This window comes from Candida oxycetoniae (assembly GCF_023343755.2).
Source record: "Candida oxycetoniae strain CBS 10844 chromosome Unknown scaffold8, whole genome shotgun sequence".
Lineage (NCBI taxonomy): Eukaryota > Fungi > Ascomycota > Pichiomycetes > Serinales > Debaryomycetaceae > Lodderomyces > Lodderomyces oxycetoniae.
The window spans coordinates 188197-205741 of NW_026055361.1; the positions used below are offsets into that span (position 1 = coordinate 188197).

At 37.1% G+C, this 17545-nt stretch overlaps 10 protein-coding genes across 10 annotated transcripts; 5 read left to right on the forward strand and 5 right to left on the reverse strand. All coding sequences in view use genetic code 12, as the record gives it.

Moving 5' to 3' along the window:
• Positions 1 to 45: 45 nt before the first annotated feature.
• KGF56_000247 (uncharacterized protein) lies at positions 46 to 548 on the reverse strand (the record flags this gene model as incomplete). The annotated part of the gene is made up of 2 exons (XM_049323684.1): positions 46 to 359; positions 461 to 548. The coding sequence occupies 2 exons, from the start codon at positions 546 to 548 to the stop codon at positions 46 to 48; spliced, it is 402 nt and encodes a 133-aa protein (XP_049182699.1).
• A 523-nt stretch (positions 549 to 1071) lies between these two features.
• KGF56_000248 (uncharacterized protein) lies at positions 1072 to 1341 on the reverse strand (the record flags this gene model as incomplete). The annotated part of the gene is made up of 1 exon (XM_049323695.1): positions 1072 to 1341. The coding sequence occupies one exon, from the start codon at positions 1339 to 1341 to the stop codon at positions 1072 to 1074; it is 270 nt and encodes an 89-aa protein (XP_049182700.1).
• A 329-nt stretch (positions 1342 to 1670) lies between these two features.
• Positions 1671 to 2654, forward strand: KGF56_000249 (uncharacterized protein; the record flags this gene model as incomplete). The annotated part of the gene is made up of 1 exon (XM_049323706.1): positions 1671 to 2654. The coding sequence occupies one exon, from the start codon at positions 1671 to 1673 to the stop codon at positions 2652 to 2654; it is 984 nt and encodes a 327-aa protein (XP_049182701.1).
• An 894-nt stretch (positions 2655 to 3548) lies between these two features.
• Positions 3549 to 4628, forward strand: MSS51 (Mss51p; the record flags this gene model as incomplete). Its single annotated transcript, XM_049323718.1, has 1 exon — positions 3549 to 4628. One exon carries the CDS (start codon positions 3549 to 3551, stop codon positions 4626 to 4628), a length of 1080 nt encoding a protein of 359 aa, XP_049182702.1.
• A 139-nt stretch (positions 4629 to 4767) lies between these two features.
• FGR34 (Fgr34p) lies at positions 4768 to 5758 on the forward strand (the record flags this gene model as incomplete). Its single annotated transcript, XM_049323729.1, has 2 exons — positions 4768 to 4825; positions 4974 to 5758. 2 exons carry the CDS (start codon positions 4768 to 4770, stop codon positions 5756 to 5758), a joined length of 843 nt encoding a protein of 280 aa, XP_049182703.1.
• A 320-nt stretch (positions 5759 to 6078) lies between these two features.
• On the forward strand, positions 6079 to 7476 carry KGF56_000252 (U2 snRNP complex subunit; the record flags this gene model as incomplete). Its single annotated transcript, XM_049323740.1, has 1 exon — positions 6079 to 7476. The coding sequence occupies one exon, from the start codon at positions 6079 to 6081 to the stop codon at positions 7474 to 7476; it is 1398 nt and encodes a 465-aa protein (XP_049182704.1).
• A 182-nt stretch (positions 7477 to 7658) lies between these two features.
• On the reverse strand, positions 7659 to 9821 carry KGF56_000253 (uncharacterized protein; the record flags this gene model as incomplete). Its single annotated transcript, XM_049323751.1, has 1 exon — positions 7659 to 9821. The coding sequence occupies one exon, from the start codon at positions 9819 to 9821 to the stop codon at positions 7659 to 7661; it is 2163 nt and encodes a 720-aa protein (XP_049182705.1).
• A 1041-nt stretch (positions 9822 to 10862) lies between these two features.
• On the reverse strand, positions 10863 to 11477 carry KGF56_000254 (uncharacterized protein; the record flags this gene model as incomplete). The annotated part of the gene is made up of 1 exon (XM_049323762.1): positions 10863 to 11477. One exon carries the CDS (start codon positions 11475 to 11477, stop codon positions 10863 to 10865), a length of 615 nt encoding a protein of 204 aa, XP_049182706.1.
• A 165-nt stretch (positions 11478 to 11642) lies between these two features.
• On the forward strand, positions 11643 to 12368 carry KGF56_000255 (uncharacterized protein; the record flags this gene model as incomplete). Its single annotated transcript, XM_049323773.1, has 1 exon — positions 11643 to 12368. The coding sequence occupies one exon, from the start codon at positions 11643 to 11645 to the stop codon at positions 12366 to 12368; it is 726 nt and encodes a 241-aa protein (XP_049182707.1).
• A 125-nt stretch (positions 12369 to 12493) lies between these two features.
• On the reverse strand, positions 12494 to 14089 carry CHT3 (Cht3p; the record flags this gene model as incomplete). Its single annotated transcript, XM_049323784.1, has 1 exon — positions 12494 to 14089. One exon carries the CDS (start codon positions 14087 to 14089, stop codon positions 12494 to 12496), a length of 1596 nt encoding a protein of 531 aa, XP_049182708.1.
• Between the last annotated feature and the right edge of the window lie 3456 nt (positions 14090 to 17545).

Sequence of the window (17545 nt, forward strand, 5' to 3'; positions counted from 1 at the left end):
ATTTTTATTTTTTTTATTATTTTTTTTTTACTTTTCTCTTTCTTGCTATAGATTCACCTCCTCAGGAAACCAGCCAACTTCCTCGGCGTCCAAGTTTACTAAATGTGTTTCTGACACGGAGATACCTTCTTGCCTTAGAAGCTCTGCCTGTATATACTGTCCATGTGAATTCTCCCTAGGTGAAATTTTTCCTGAACTCAGTACGACTCTCCACCATGGTAACTCGTCCAATTGTAAAAAATTTTCATCATCTGGTTCGTATCCTTGGTTCAAATCTTGGAAAATCATCGCACAGTGTTTTAGCGAGGACCCTACTTGTCTTGAATTTGCTGGTTTATCTAGTAGATAAGCTATATGTCCTAAACACGTTAGTGAGATAAGTAAAAGAAAAAAAGAAAAAGAAGGCAGAAGGCAGAAGGTGGGGGTAATGGGATGGGGAGTATTAGTTGCTCTAACATACCATAAGTTGTTACTTTCCCGTATGGTATTTGAAATACTATCGTATAAACACCAAAATGGAATGCTCGACTTTCATCTGTCAATTTCATTAGAACTTTTGGCTTTGTTTCTCGAGGTTTGACTTTAATCAAACGCGCTTGAAAAAGAATGAAAAATATCAACTGAAAAATAAAATATGATAATGTAGTGATAGTGGTGATAGTGCTTATCGACACTATCGAGTAGAGCGAGATAGTGGAGCAACACTTTGTAGCTTGTTATAGTGACAAGAGCGAGAAATCTAGATGTAGAGGGAAACAAAAAGGATTTGATAGTTAGTGCTACTCCACTATCGAGAGGAGCAAGGGTTTGACACTTAGTGCTACTCCACTATCTAGAGGAGCAAGGGTTTGACACTTAGTGCTACTCCACTATCTAGAGGAGCAAGGGTTTGACACTTAGTGCTACTCCACTATCTAGAGGAGCAAGGGTTTGACACTTAGTGCTACTCCACTATCTAGAGGAGCAAGGGTTTGACACTTAGTGCTACTCCACTATCTAGAGGAGCAAGGGTTTGACACTCAATGCTGCTCCACTATCTCGCTTTGCTCGATAGTGTCGGAGGAATATTTTTCAGTATGAGCTCTCTCTTTTCATTTCATTTAATTTTTTTAAAGCCAATTCCACTTTATCGTTTATCTCCTTCAGATTTCTACCCAACATTGCTGAAAGATTCTCCAAATCTCGTTGAATTTCATTTGCATCATCAAGTATCGTGGTTGTAGTCTTTTTCTCATGCGAACCGGCGTCGTTCTTTGCAGTACTACTACTGTTGATGTGTGGTGTCGAGAGCGCGGGCTCTGTTGGCTCTGGCGGCGGAGTTTCCGAACTCGTTGAAGACATGGCGAAAACCAGGTGAAATGCCTTACTATATAACCAGCAAGATGCCTTACTCTGTAACCAAATAAGGCGTCTTGATGTGTGATTTTATAAGGAACTAAGGTTTATTGCATTTACTAGATTTTATCTTGATCTTTTTTTTTTCCCTTATTCTTGCTTTACAAGTGATGTCTACCACTATCTTTTTAATAATGATTTGGCTTCTTCTTCTACTACTGTCCACACATGTATTTGCGTTTTTGGAATCTAAGAATAGGGTGATATTTGAGTCAGGATATGTTCCTTTCTTAGATGCACAACGTTTTGTTGAGCTGGGAGATTATGAGATCCTAATGAATTCTGATCTGTCCTATATATGCCACGTACCAACGACAGAGACTAATATTACAGTTCCTGCGCCTGCTACGCCTCATTTGAAAGAGAAAGGGTTGCTGCTTGTTCAGGAGACGTTTGGGGACGGTAATTGCTTCTTTGCATTCAATATCCAGGCAGGCTACTGGACAGTTGGATACTGTTTTGGAGACAAGGTTATACAATTTCATGAAGAAGATGAGGACTTTTTCAGTGGCAACCACAAACCTCAAATACCGGATCATGTGTATGTTTTGGGAAAGTTCCCCAATGTGCCACCTTACAAGAAGGTCATGATCAAGAACCAAATGAAACAAAAGGTTGTACTTGACTCTAACGATTACTCGATATTTGACGGCGAGTTTAGTTATTTTGAGGATAATCAAAAGTATCTCAAACACACTCTTGCTGGTGAGATCTGTGATCTTACCTTGAAGCCAAGAACGATTGACATTGTTTACAAATGTGACGAAAATGTGGGACTTTTAGAGTTTCAAGAGATAAAGACTTGTCAGTATCAAATGGTTATTGGTGTTCCTAGGCTATGTGAAATTGAAGATTTCCGAAAAGCTGAGGAAGATGTAGTAGATGTTAATTGCAAGGCAATAGAAGGGAGTTTTGAAAAACTAGACTTGAACAAGTATCAATTACAGCCACTTGGAGGAGGGTTATATATAGGCCAGAAATCACCATATCCAAACATTGCTGTATCCATAAACGAATTGAACATCACAAGCTTTGGCGAGTCATTTTTCTCGTCATTGGAGAAAATTCCTTCACCAGACTCGATGTCCTTGAAATGGACAGATTCGTTCATCTATTGGATAAATCTATATGATATGTTTGGCAATCATCAGGGACTATTTAGAATTGAACGTGATGGATCACTCCTGAACCATCAAATAGGTATTGAGAAAGTTGAGGGTGACAAAGTACAGGCAAACTTTGAGTATTTTATGAGGTGAATTATTATATATAGAAAAAGTAATCATAATATATTCATAGGCTGCCACTGGCACTATCGACTCCACTGTCGACTCCACTATCGACTTCACTATCAAGCGAAGCGAGATAGCGGAGCATAGGCTGCCACTGGCACTATCGAGCAAAACGAAATATTAGAGAAACACTTTGTAGCCATACTATTAACACTATAGAGTAACACTTTGTGACCATACTATTGACACTATCGAGCAACACCTTGTAGACATACTATTAACACTATAGAGTAACACCTTGTAGACATACTATTGACACGATCGAGCAGACAAGATAGTGTTTCACTTCGTCGATTGTGGAGCAGCACTTTGTAGACATACTATTGACACTATCTCGCTCTGCTCGATAGTGTTTCGCTCTGCTCGCTAGTGGAGCAGCACTTTATAGCCATACTATTAACACTATAGAGTAACACTTTATGACCATACTATTGACACTATCGAGCAACACTTTATGACCATACTATTGACACTATCGAGCAACACTTTATGACCATACTATTGACACTATCGAGCAACACTTTATGACCATACTATTGACACTATCGAGCAACACTTTATGACCATACTATTGACACTATCGAGCAACACTTTATGACCATACTATTGACACTATCTCGCTCTGCTCGATAGTGTCAATAGTGTTTAATAGTGTTTCGCTACCCTTTTTCCAGCTACGAAGCAAGGCGAAAAAAATTTCAATCAAACCAAACATTATTTGTATATACGATTCCTTTTTTTCTCTTTATACAAGACGGAGATAGAGTTGAAGGAATTGCTCAACAATAATCCTCTTTTCACGGTTAAGATATGATTACTAAGCTCAAGCCGCAAAGCAGGAACCTTTCCTTTTTTTGGAAGATGCTTGCTATGGATGCACCAACCAAACCAAAGGAACAAACTGTATATAATTGGCACGAATCACCACATGAAGATTTGAGAACTAGAGCAGCGGTTATTAGGGCAAAAGCGTCTTGTCCCGTAACTTCAAAGCCGGTAAATTTTGTGTGTCCTTATTCCGGGATACCTACACATGCTACAGAAGAAGCTTGGCGGAACGATACTAATTATCATAGCTCAAAACGTTATGAAATATTGAAACAGGCCAATATATTTGAGCATCAGTTGAGAGAGAAGAAATTCGACTTTGTGTTTCCCAAGGAGCAAGAGAAGGAATATGCAGTTAATTTGTCAAATTGGGATACCTATTTCTATACGCGTGATTATCCACCCATGGACGACTTTGTAGCTTCGATGTACACAAAATTGTTGACGTATCCTCTTACAATTGGGTCAATTTTACATCAATACTCGCCATATGGAAAAAGGGAATTGACGTTTGAAGGAGAAAAGAGTTTGGCAGCTTTGCGCTATACTTTATACGGACAAAAAAAGAACAATGCCGAGTTTAATCTTAAAGAGAAAATCAGAATATTCGTTCTTGGTGAGGATATGATCCCCGGAGTTTCTTGGAAACAGATGGGTTTCTTGTTTGGAGACAATTTGTTTGATATCCATATCATTGGTGACACCAATCTGCCGCCTGTACGTTACGATGATCAAATTAATGTTTACCGACATTCTTACCAGCATTTAATCGATGGTAACCTTTTCCCATTTGATCCCTATTTCGATGTGTTTATGTTGAATCAGCCAGGTTTCAACTTCAATGAGGTGTTTTGGAAAACAATGGTGAAATGTTTACTAGATTCCAAATGTGCCGTTTTCGTGACCGGTTACGATGATAAGGATATCTCTCGAGAGATGAAATGGGTGGAAGATAACTTCAACGATGATATGGACTTGTTAATGAAGCCTATTAAGAATGTATTCTCCTGTACCAAACCTGAAATCAATGATCTTAACCCAACAGAGCCATTCCATATAAACAGCCGTATTTTTGGAATTAGAGGAAAGAGATACCATGCCATCAAAGTATAGTTTGGTGTAAATACAAAAAAAACAAAATATAAAATAAAAGTGTCTTGTACATAGCTTAGTTGTAATAAATAAGGAAGGTAATGGTTAGGAAGAAAGATGTAGTGCAAGATAAAAGTTATCGATTCTATACACCCAAAAAATGACTATTCTACATGCTCTTTCCATTGAACAAGACTCTACTGAAAGGTGGTCTCCTTGTTGGCACTTGATGATAAAATGTTGAAGGAACAAAAAGAAAAGAAAAAAAAAAGAAAAGAAAGAAAAAAAGCTTGACTGATAAGTAACTTGTCTTTTCAGGTTTAGATTCCGATTCCTTTCCAATGTCTGGCATTGAATACGTGATAGACAATGATATACACTTAACCACAACTGAGTGTATAATTGTTGACGATGAAAAACACGAGCCATACATATTGCTAAGTCCTAGTGGAGTTGGTAAAATAAGCTCCAAATATGGTACTCTGTTACAACAAACACAAGTACAATATGAAGAAGAGATAGATTTTTCATCTTCCTCTTCTCAGCAAGACGATGTGATGAGAAGGTTGATTTCTACTTCAAAGAGGCTCTTTGTCTTTTTATTCAAAGTCGGTATTGGCGCGTATATGCTAGGATTTGGGCCCAACCAGCACCTTAAAGAAAACTGGATCAAGTACTTGATACTCTTTATCGTTGGATTTCATTCCTATGTCGTTTTTGTGCCTAATATTCCCTTGATCAGGTTTGGTTATCCTAGTGCAGTACAAGAGAAAGTGGTTAAGATAGTGGTGAATCGCACTCGAGATTTTGAGTACATTACAAGTGGTAAACCAAATTGGTACATGGTGCTATATAGTAACCTCGAGAATACAGTAAAGGACTTGATGGTTTACACATTGACATTCTTGCCTTCAGTGCAGTTGAAGTTATATGATGAAATGGAGAAACAGAAGAATTGCGAAATTGAAGAGTTCACCGAGATGGTGACGCGGCTTTATTATATGGTTCCAAGTCCGTATAGGAATATTGAGAGTGCACTTGAGGCGATCAATGACGAAGAGGACCCCGAAGTGCCAGATGCTGAAATAAGAGAAAGGAAGTTTAACTTGTTGGCAGAATACTTTCAATTGCTTCTGGAGTATAATAGTTAGTTAGTCGACACTATCGAGCAAAGCAAGATAGTGGAGCAACACTTTATAGCCATACTGTTGACACTATTGAGCAGAGCCATACTTTGTAACCATACTTTGTAACCATACTCTGAGCCATACTTTGTAACCATACTCTGAGCCATACTTTGTAACCATACTATTGACACTATCTCGCTCTGCTCGATAGTGTCTCGATAGTGTCTCGATTGACTAGTTAGGGAGATCTGTCAAAAGCCTTAGTAGATTTTCTTTGTATTGGTAGCTCCTTGAAATTTTTGAAAAATGGGTAACTGGCTTGTATCATATCATCTCCAGTACCTATGGCGAAACGAACTAAGAACCAGCTAAGAAGAGAGAAACTTAAGCAGAGGAAACTTGAAAATCGAGCCGGGGCTAACAAAAAGGACCAAGAAGAAGAAGAAGAAGGAAATAAATCAGCAGAACAAGAAAATGGAGTAGAGCATGATAAACTGCAACAGAGTTCAACTGATATAGTCGATATAAATCCAGACGATCCACTTCTACGAGAGTTTGAGCCCGTTCTCAGCAAGTTTTATTCCATTCCAAAAGCCGAGGAAAATAATGCAGTACTGGGCAAAGAAACAAAAGAAGTGTCGGTTTACAATACTTTGAATTCTGATTATGATGATGATTATAATGACGATGATAATAATGAAGATGATGATGGTGACGAGATTAGCGACAAAGACAAAGACAACACTGGGTTCTCTAAGCTTTCCAAACGTCAACTACGTCTCAGGAATAAAGTACCTCTCTACCTACTAAAATTATCCACAAACAAACCTGAAATCGTTGAGCAATGTGATACAGATGCACAAGAACCATTTATTTTAGTTTATCTCAAATCTCAACCTAACGTTGTCCCCGTACCGTCACATTGGAGTTCCAAGAGAGATTATCTTTCGAATAAAAGAGGGATCGAGAGGCAACCGTTTAAACTACCCAAGTTCATTAGAGATACTGGGATTGAACAAATGAGACAAACTGCACTTCCGGATGATCGCACGTTGAAGCAACAACAACGTGAACGGGTGCAAGTGAAAATGGGAAAACTAGATATGGATTATGGGAAATTGTATGATGCATTCTTTAAGAATCAAACAAAACCGAGGTTGTTTCCATATGGAGAGTTGTACGAAGAAGGAAAGGAAATGATCGATGAAATGACTAGTGAAGTTGCTAAAATACGACCTGGGGTCATTTCTCGGGATTTGAGAATTGCATTGGGTATGAATGAAAATGATGAGAGCATCCCCCCTGCTTGGATTGTTATAATGAAGGAAATTGGCAAGCCCCCTTCGTATCGAGACTTGATTATTCCTGGATTGGATGGAAATTATGATAATCTGGGGTATAAAGACAAGAATAGGGACGTGTTGAAATTTGAATACTGGGGAAAACTTAAAAGTGTAGTTGATTCGGAATCGGAGTCTGAAAGTGAGGAAGAAGAGGATGGAGAAGAAGAAGAAGAAGAAGAAGAAGAAGAAGAAGAAGAAGAAGAGGAGAGAGAGGAGAGAGAGGATAGAGAGGAGGAAAAGGATGTTGAGGTGGATGGTGATAAAATGCCAGCAAAAGCAAAATTGGACTCTACGAATCAGAAACTGGAGCCTGAAATTCCCGATAAACAGTCACTTCATGACCTCATATCTACCATGTTTGAAGGAGAAAACAATACAACTAAAAAAGACGAAATATAGTAATAATCTTTCTCACAAAAGTGTTAGCTGAACAAAGAAACAAGAGGATCCAGTGGTCTCCTCAAACTTACAATTTTTGATTCTTAAAGTCTACTTTTTCTTAATTTATATTAATGTTCACCTACACTCTTTCAATGTGTTTTATATGATCTTATTTCTTTTTGTATTTCTTTTATTTTTTTTCAAAAATTTATACTTGGTTTCTCATCTTTAATTTTATCAATTTTTGCACCAAACGCCGCCACACATTTAGCCATTGTAGGAGAAGACCTCGATATCACGTCTGTAAAATAAAAGTTTTTTATTGGATTTTGCAAAGCCTCCCCTAATATAGTTGCTGAGCTATTCTTTTTGACTAAATCAAGGAAACCAATTTGTGCAATTTCCGAAGAAACAGGCTCAACCACATCGTGTCTTATTAAAGATGGTGCAATATCACCCAATCTCATTCTAAGTGAAACAATATCATCATATGGCAACTTAGCCTTGAGATATTCCGATAATGCTCTTATGATCTTCCAATCTTCTCGTGCTACTCCCGGTGGGTTTGTTGCTGCTCTTGTCACTTGTGTCCGTCCCTCTGTATTCACATATGTAGCGGATTTTTCAGTGTAGGCTGAGCCGGGCAATATTACATCAGCAAACGAAGCACCAATATCACCATGATGTCCCTGGTAAACTACAAACGCATCTTTGGGGATTTCTTTGTTTGTTATTTCGTCTGCACCTAATAAGTAAATAAACTTTGGTTTTGTTGCATCTGGCGATAATGTGTTGAAGCCAATATCTAATGCTGCTACTCTTGACGCTTCACGGTGCAACAAGTTTACCCCATTCCATTCTGGAGTGTTGAAGTTGGCATTCTTAGAAGCAAACTCGCCAACTGTTTTGTAGATAGCTTTTGCATCTTTAGATTCAGCAACACCTGACCCTATAATGATCAATGGCCTCTTTGCTTGTGATAGTTTCTTTCCTTCTTCACCTTTAAGCGCCTTTTTCAATGCATTTGCGTCATTACCTAATGCTGTGAAATCAAATGTGGACTCGAAATCTTGACCAACACTAGCAATTTCCAAATTTGATCTTAGCCAAACTTTTCTTATTCTTGTATTCAAAGTTGCTGCCTCAAATCTGGGATTGGTACCAACCAAAAGAATTTGGTCGGCTTCTTCAATGCCATCGATAGTAGAGTTGAAAATGTAGTTAGATCTAATATCTAATCCATGGGCATCAACACCTTGATTTACATCAGTAGTGACATTTTCAGACCCCAATTTATTGACCAAGTCTTTTAATGCAACCATCGATTCAGCATCGGCCAAGGCACCTGCAACGGCTTTCAATTCACCATTCTGTGGCTTAATCTTAAAGTATGCTGAAGCAATTGTAGATAACGCTTCGTCCCAAGTAGCTGTTTCGAATTTATCGCCGTTTCTAATCAATGGGGTAGTCAATCTTTGAGTTTTCAAACCATCGCATGCAAATCTTGTCTTGTCCGAAATCCATTCTTCGTTAACATCATCGTTTAATCTTGGCAAGACTCTCATGACTTCAATACCTCTAGTGTCAACTCTAACGCTGGATCCAACTGCATCCAAAACATCAATAGTTTCGGTTCTTTTCAATTCCCATGGTCTTGCTCTGAATGCATAAGGCTTTGATGTTAATGCACCAACAGGACATAAGTCGATGATATTACCTGACATTTCCGAGTTAATGTTTCTTTCGATATATGTTCCAATTTGCATATCGTTACCTCTTCCTGCAGTACCAAACTCCGGAGCACCTGCAACGTCATTCATGAAACGCACACATCTTGTGCAATGGATACATCTATTCATTGACGTTTTAACCAAAGGACCAATGGCTTTATTTTCAACTGCTCTTTTACCAACCAATTCTTTAAATCTACCGCGGTCTGAACCAAATCTTTGAGATTGTTCTTGCAAATCACACTCTCCACCTTGATCACAAACAGGACAGTCCAAGGGATGATTTTCCAACAACATTTCAGTAACGCCCTCTCTTGCCTTTTTTATTCTTTCTGAATCTGTGTGAACAACCATCCCGTTTTGGACAGGCATAGCACAAGATGCAATCAACTTTGGCATTCGTTCAACATCGACTAAACACATACGACAGTTACCTGCGATTGCGAGTTTGTCATGGTAACAGTAACGGGGGATAGTAACACCAGCTAGTTCTGCAGCCTGGATTATTGATGATCCGGCCTCAATGGAGACTTTTCTGCCATCAACTGTGACCTCCACGTCAGCCAATCTTTTCAAAGAGGCCGATATAAACCGTTTGGACGATCTTAGTATCTGTGACCTTAATAAATGCATTGAATTGTAATAAAAACACACAGGGTAGGTAAACAGCTGGGGGGGAAGGAAATAGTTCAAAATGAAATTTCTGCACCTGACTCAAGAAAATGGTATATTGTAAATCTCACACAATAAAGCAATGCCTTTTGTTTGAACAAATCCTCGTCTACTTTCCTTATTATTCAGTATAAACCACCTTCAAATGACTTCTTCAATCTGATTCTATATAGCTTATTTTTCAAAGTTTTTTTTTTTCCCTCTTCCTATCGCAAAAAGCTCCTTTGTTTTATGGAGAGACAAATTGTCATAGTAATTTAAATTTATTTGATTCGCTACAGCGCGAAGAAGATTGAGCTACCAAATGAAGGCACTGACACTATCGAGCGACACTATCGAGCAGACTAGCAACAAGTGTTATATGTAATACTAGAGCGACACTATCGAGTAGAGTGAGATAGTGGTGCATACTAGTAACACTATCGAGCAGAGCAACACAATCGAGAATACTAGCAACACCGATTAGCTACAATAGACTCGCTTGAGTTGTATCTATATACTCACTAGAAACTGTTTTCAGCAGAGAAGTCATTGTACAGGTTATTTTTTCCAATACAACTATTATTGTAGATACAAGTGTTATGTAATACTATTCAGTAGCGACAAAAGACTCGACTTGGGTGGTATCTATGTACTCACTAGAAACTATTTTCGGCGAGAGCAACACTATCGAGCAGAACAACCCCAACTAGCTACACCCTTTCATCTGTCTACTCTACACTCTTTTATCTATCTACACTATCACTAGTGTCACTAGTCAATGGTGCTCGATAGTGTCACTCGATAGTGTCACTCTATAGTATCACTAGTCAATAGTGCTCGAGAGTGTCACTCGATAGTATCACTAGTCAATGGTGCTCGAGAGTGTCACTCGATAGTATCACTAGTCAATGGTGCTCGAGAGTGTCACTCGATAGTATCACTCGATAGTATCACTACTCAATGGTGCTCCACTATCTCGCTTCGCTCGATAGTGTCGCTCGAGAGTGTCGCTCGAGAGTGTCACTTTTTCTCTTCGTTACCGCCCATGAGCAACATTATTATCAAAGGAGGTACAATATACATCCAATTTTTTTGAATCCAGGATCTATTGTCAACTTCAACTTCAACTTCTTCTTCAATTTCCCTTGTTTCTTCTTTACCATTGGTATCAACAAATGTAACCATTTTTTTCTGTTTCACTTTCTTGACGCTTACCCCTTTTTTTGCTTGCTTTTGCTGTTCTTCTCTTTCTTTCGCCAATAATTCACTATTCAAGTCAGGTTTCGGGGCTTCAATATGTTGATGTTTCAATATAATCGGCTTGTCTATTTGCTCATCAAATGATAAAGCTAATCGTATAATATCACCATCCTCAGCAAGAAAATAATGAAACACCGCGTTTTTCAACGGTGGCAACTCCCTCTGAAAGCTAAAGCATTCATGATTGTGTAGGTCTTTTGTTCCTATACAATACGATTGATTTGGCTGAATCTCATAATCCATTAAATATACGGAATCATCTTGAATAAAACCTATAGGATCGGTTGACTCCTGATCTATAGGTCTTGCATATAAATTGATTTTCTTTGATGCAACAATCGCAACAAGTAGGAAAAGATGTAGGAGCAATTGCATAATAATTTGCTATTCAAAGAAAATCTCCTTAACCTTGTATCAACAACTTCCGTATCTTGTTTTCTCTCTCAAGTTCTTTTGATGTATGTTTTTTTTTTTTCTTTCTTTTTTTTTCTTTCTTTCTTTGAGCAAGTAATTGAGTCTTACTTACACGGAATATGGATAATGCTCATTAGAGCAGTAAAGAGATACTACAGCACGGCACAGGTCTCGCTTATTCAAGATGGTCGTGGATATCTCCAATACTGTATGAACCATGGGATTAACACGAGGTCTACTGTTTTCAGAGGTACGTTTTATGAATTATACGTGAAACAATTTGTTGAATCGAATCTTTATGCAAAAGGATTGATAAAATGTGGTGGTGCTTACGATAACGGTGTGGATATAATGGGTTATTGGGACTTGCTACCTTTTTACAAATTATCCAAACAAATTGGTGGTAGCTCTTTAGGGAAAATTCATTCCAAATCGTTGGTAAATCATGCTAAGGAGTTAGAGTCGTCTTTGAAAAAGACAGTCTCCTTACAAAATGATATCAATCTTTTGATCCAGTGCAAAAACACAAAGAAGAGATTAGGTGCTCAAGTAGTTCGAGAATTATCTGGAATTATGGAGTATCATAAGTTTAAAAAAAACTCTACATTTATGTTTATAGTTAGCCCGCATCCTTTGACTTTACAGGCCATTTCTCAATTGGATAAATCCACATTTGCAATGATTAGTCTAGCGATTTCTGCCTTGGTCAACAATAATATTGCTAACCACTATGATTTTGACCAATGGCAAGGTGGTGTATTAACTTCCGTTTATATAAATAGCCATGCAAGAAACTTATTGAGCGGACTTAATATAGAACAACAGTTGGGTACATTTATAAAAGATATATAAAAACATTGTATTTAAATAACACCGAAAAGCGGGAATATGAAGGGAATATGAAGGGAAAGGAAAAACAAAAATAGAAAGACAACATTTTTTTTCATTCTTCTTCTTTCTTTTTTTTTTGCCAAAGTCTATACAACCACAGAGGTGGTTCTAGGAGAACCGTATATGGTCTGAAAGTATGTTATAGTAGTGAGTAATTCATAATGTGTGGTAATTGTAGTAAACGTAGAAGGGAAATAAACATAACTAGTGAAAATGTTTGGTGTCGCTGTGGTAATTGCAGTTGGGTATGAGGATGACAGTGTTGTAGGTAATGATGAACTTTGAATCAATGTTTCTGAAGGTATTTGGGTATCTAGGGAAGATCCTGTAAACAGTGTAGAAGCTTCTTCGCTGGCGGTCTCTGTTGAGGAAGCTTGTGAAGAAGCTTCTGTCGAGAAGGTTTCAATGGTTTCTTCGTCTGTAGAGCTAGAGCTTAATTCTGAAGAAGTAGCCTCTTGCGTATTAGTTGTTTCATCTGCCTCTTCTGTTGAGAAGCTGCTAGGTTCTTCCAGACTTGTAATACCATCTGTCTCCTCTACTGAGTCAGATGACTCTTCTGAAGAGCTAACACTGCTTATATAGCTGGTGCTTAAAGTTGTTGGGTCCAAAATTGAACTGGTTAATAAGGTAGCTTCGGTGGTAGAATCACTTGTAGAAGTTGTTGAAGTAACAGTGACTGTAGTAGTGGATGTGGTGCTGGAACTTTCTGCTTTATCCTGGGCTTCGATGGAAACCGGGGCATCAGCATTTTCTACAATTTGCTTTACGCTTTGCACGAAATTAGTACTTTCAAATACATTGTCCCAACCAGCAGAAACATCCCATAATGAAATACCACCGAAATACTTACTAGTTAAAACATCCTCTGATAACGAAGATTCAATAACTGAAGGATTATTATATCCTGAGCCAGCAGCTCTAACTGCACCTGGAACACCAACGAATAACTTGACATTTTTGTTAGGACTAACATTCTCGGCATAATTCAACCAGTCGTTCCAATTAAAGGATGTGGAACCTAAATTACAATAATTATTGTAGAATTGAATAAACACAAAATCAATATATGATTGCTGCAAAAGCAAACCAACAGATGCATCAGGGTATGGACATTGAGGAGCAGCTCCCAAATAGTAATCTCTGGTGGTATCGGTTGCAAAAATAGTTCTCAACTCGTCTGCCATTGCTGGGTACCCAGTTGGAGAATTATTTTCAATATCGAAATCGAACCCATCAATAACAGCATCACCAAAGGGTCTGTCAGAAAGATCCAACGTTTGAGAATTACCAAATAAGTCCCATACAGTATGGGCAAAACTTCTAGCCTCAATATCGGACGTAAAACCATAAGAGCCAGCAGCACCACCAATTGAAAGTAAAATGATCTTACCTTTTGATTGACAATATTTGATGTCTTCTTGAATATTTTCACACTTCAAAATATTGTCTGATGTATATGTACCTTCGCAAGCATTAGCAAAGTTCAATTGAATAGGGTCAGGGAAAACATGCATAAATGAAACAATAACTATATCGATAGCTGAAGAGTCACAATAGTAGCTTAATCTTTGTTGATTACCACCAGAGTTTTGACCCCAGTAAACGGCAACGTTTGAGTTAGAAGTTGGGTCAAACGCCCAAATTGGCAAGAATAGCGAAATGAAAAATAATGCAAACAACATTGTGTGTAAACTTGTATATTAGGGGGTATCAGCTAGTTGTTGTTGTTGTTGTTGTTGTTGTTGATGAAGATAAGTAAGGAATGAATTTGAGTGGGTACTTTACGGAATCTGCTTCTCAGACAGTTCTTATATAGCAATGAGCAAGTCTTTTTTGAAACAAGGGATTTAGAGACTATGGGGTGATATCCCAACAAAGGTTTTATTTAAAATAGGTTTAGTATACCACTTGAATTGGAGTGTGACTAGATGAAGAATAAAAGAAGTAAAGAAAAGAAAGATAGTCATTAATATACATTTTTCTTGAGAATATATATATATATATAAATATAGGCTAGAGCTTAGATATATCAATCTTGAGTACCAGTTCAATACAATATACTTGGTAAAGCAGTAAAAATGTGGACATTTCTTTATATGGGTTTTCTATTTTGGTTTGTTTTTTTTTTTTTTTTTTTAATTTCTTGTTCTTTCGCAGCAATTTCTCGGCTTGGTCCATCTTCCTTAGTTATTTTATTTTTATAAATATTATATTTTGTGTACTATGTATAATACATTCAGTGTGTTCGCCTTCTTGAACTGGGTTGTATGTACGATAGGTAGAATAACGGTAGAAACGGTGCATACGGCATGGTAACGGGAGATAAAAAAGCTGGTTGAAAATGTTCTATTTGGTTAAAAAAGAAAAACATATTGGGAAAAAAAAAGGCTGCAAAAAGATAATCCACCAGCCTCATGCAAGAAGCACATTGCTGCAACTTGTTTTTTGTGTGTGGAAAAATACAAAAGAGAAAACAAAACAATGATATGAAGAAATCGCGGTGAGGTGTCCAATATGAATGGGATAGCATGAGTTGGATTGGTTATGACAAATAAAATGTTGCTGGTTGATGTGTCGCCCTAAAGACCGAAAAAGGTGGAGTTGGGAGATGGGGAGATGGGGAGATGGGGAGATGGGGGGCAGAAACAAATGGCAGGCAGGCTAAATTACTACTTTAGTCTTTCGGCAGCTGGTAGCGCCAAGTATCGAAAGGGGGTGTGTAGAAAAATGGAGTCGATAAGAAAGCGAGTGGTTGCACCATTTTGAAATCATGGACTCTCTTTCCCCATATCTATAGACCTGACTATGGGAGTCTCATGACTCTTCTATAGTCACATCACTCGTAAGTTTTCAAAATAGACTAAACATTTGACGTTTTCGCTGTTTCTAACGTTAAATAATAAACAATCTCGTTCAGCGTTTTTTTTTTTCTTTTTCTTTTGCATCTAAAATTTTAATCTTGACTTTTTTATTTTTAATCTTTTTTTTTTCTTTCTTTTTTTTTTTCGCTTGTGTGGAAATCTATGTTCGCTGAAAACTGCTTCAAAAACCAGCAGACGTCAGGTACTGGCCTATTGTTTCATTTGGGATTATCAAGCAAGCCTGACATCTATAATTGTTGTTAATTGCTGTTCTTAATGTATTGTTAGTATTGCTATTACCCCAATAGGGGTATTCCTGTAACACTTGCAAGATATTATGTCATATAGATTAAAAAGAGATTAGGCTTTACTAACGGCCAACATTTAGTTCGATTCCAACGGCTGACAACGATGTATTAATTTGCTCAAAGGGAAAATGTAACATCTTTCTTAAAACTAGTCTTAACGTGTTTTATGATTCCCAAAAGCTTCTGCGAATTAGCACTGGAAAAAGAGGCCATATTGCGCACTAAGAAGGGAAAAAATAATAAAAGGAAAATGAAAATGAAATAGAAGAATCCCGCTGAACTGATGAAACATATCCTCGCCTATACACCATGTCAAATAGGGCTGGCTCTAAATCCGGAGTAGGGTTTTTTTGTTCGAATACTAACCGATACTCTGCCTGCAACCAAAAAAAGAAAAAAAAAGAAAAAGATCCAAGAACCCATGACATACTTTGTATGAAGGAGTAAAATAGATGCATGGGGTAATGACAAGTGCTGACTATTTGAAATTGTTTAGTAGAATTTCAAGTCTTGACCTGTTTTAATAGAGACATTATACTTTAGTGAATGAAAGGATTTTCTAGAGTAACTTGAAAGCGGGGAACTAGGAAACAAGTCTATATTCAAACACTTTGAACCTCATATTTAGAGTCTCTTTTAGAAGATTGTGGATAAGCTTTTGCTTAAATAGATCTAAAACACATATGGTAGCGTCACCTCATTAGAAGTTGTTTTTTCTTTTGTAAGTGAAAATGGAGGTGAGAACTAAAGTGCCCTTAATAAAGAATAATTTCCGTTAGACTAAAAAGGATTCAACATTAACTTAGCTTTTATCATTTTCGTGTTTCCTGGCTAAATTGCCAATGATCTTTAAGGAAGTTAATCTAGTTGTATCACGCACAGATTTGGCTTGTTTACAGTAATCTAATATGTATGGGAAAAGGGTTAGTTGAATCTCAAGAGTTTTGTAAACGAACCGTTGAAATCATGTCTGCTAGTTTAGAAATGGTATCCCTATTTTAAATAGGTACTTGTTTCTTTTTTTATTTTATTTCTGTTGCAACATCAGTCTGCTGTGTTCTTTGTGATGATCATTCATCCTACTTGAAAGTCACAACAATACACATCTTTATCTTTATGTAGATGACATCATAAAACAGAGTTTAAACTTGTTTGTATTTTGTTCAAGACATATTTAACTTCTCTTAAACTCTTCAAAGTTCTCTTCTTTCTTGTAAAGAGTCTTGAGGAAGTAGCAAGTGCTTGTTTTCCTAAAATTGGATGAGTTTGTGAGTTTGTTTTTGCCTTCTAAGACTTACTGGAATATGAAGTGAGACTCAAGGCGATACTATCGAGCAAAGCGAGATAGTGGTGCACTACTCATCAACTTGTATCCTTTAACTATATGGGTTTAAATGCAGAGATATCATTGTTTAGTTTATAAGCATCTTTTCCCAGCTAAATACTAATCAAGTTTTATATTTTGTTCAATATTGCTTATGTCAGGTAGTTATAAACTCGCCTAATTCTTTTTTTTTTTTTTTTTTTTTTTTTTTTTTTTTTTTTTTTTTTTTTTTTTTNGTTTTAAATCCCCCTAATTTTTTTTTTTTTTTTTTTTTTTTTTTTTTGTTTCCTTTTTGCAAGCTTTTTTCTCCACATAAGCACACCACTATACAAAGTGAGATCTCTCTACAACTAAGAAGGTTGTGAATAAGTGAATTGCAAAGGCTTCAACAACTTTCTTTCCCGTGTTGATACTGTACTGCTTGCTACATCAATATGAACGTTTTTTTGTGGAACGATATGTCGTTGGTTTTATCAGATGTTAAGTTATTTTAACACCACAATTTTAGTTAAACCAATCGACTCTTTAAAATTAAAACGAGCATGTGTAAAAAAGAACCTGTACCGGCAAAAATTTTCGCCGATTTCGGGTTCAAAATCATCAAGATAATTTAATAGCTTGAACAGCTCTGGTCAAATCTCTTTT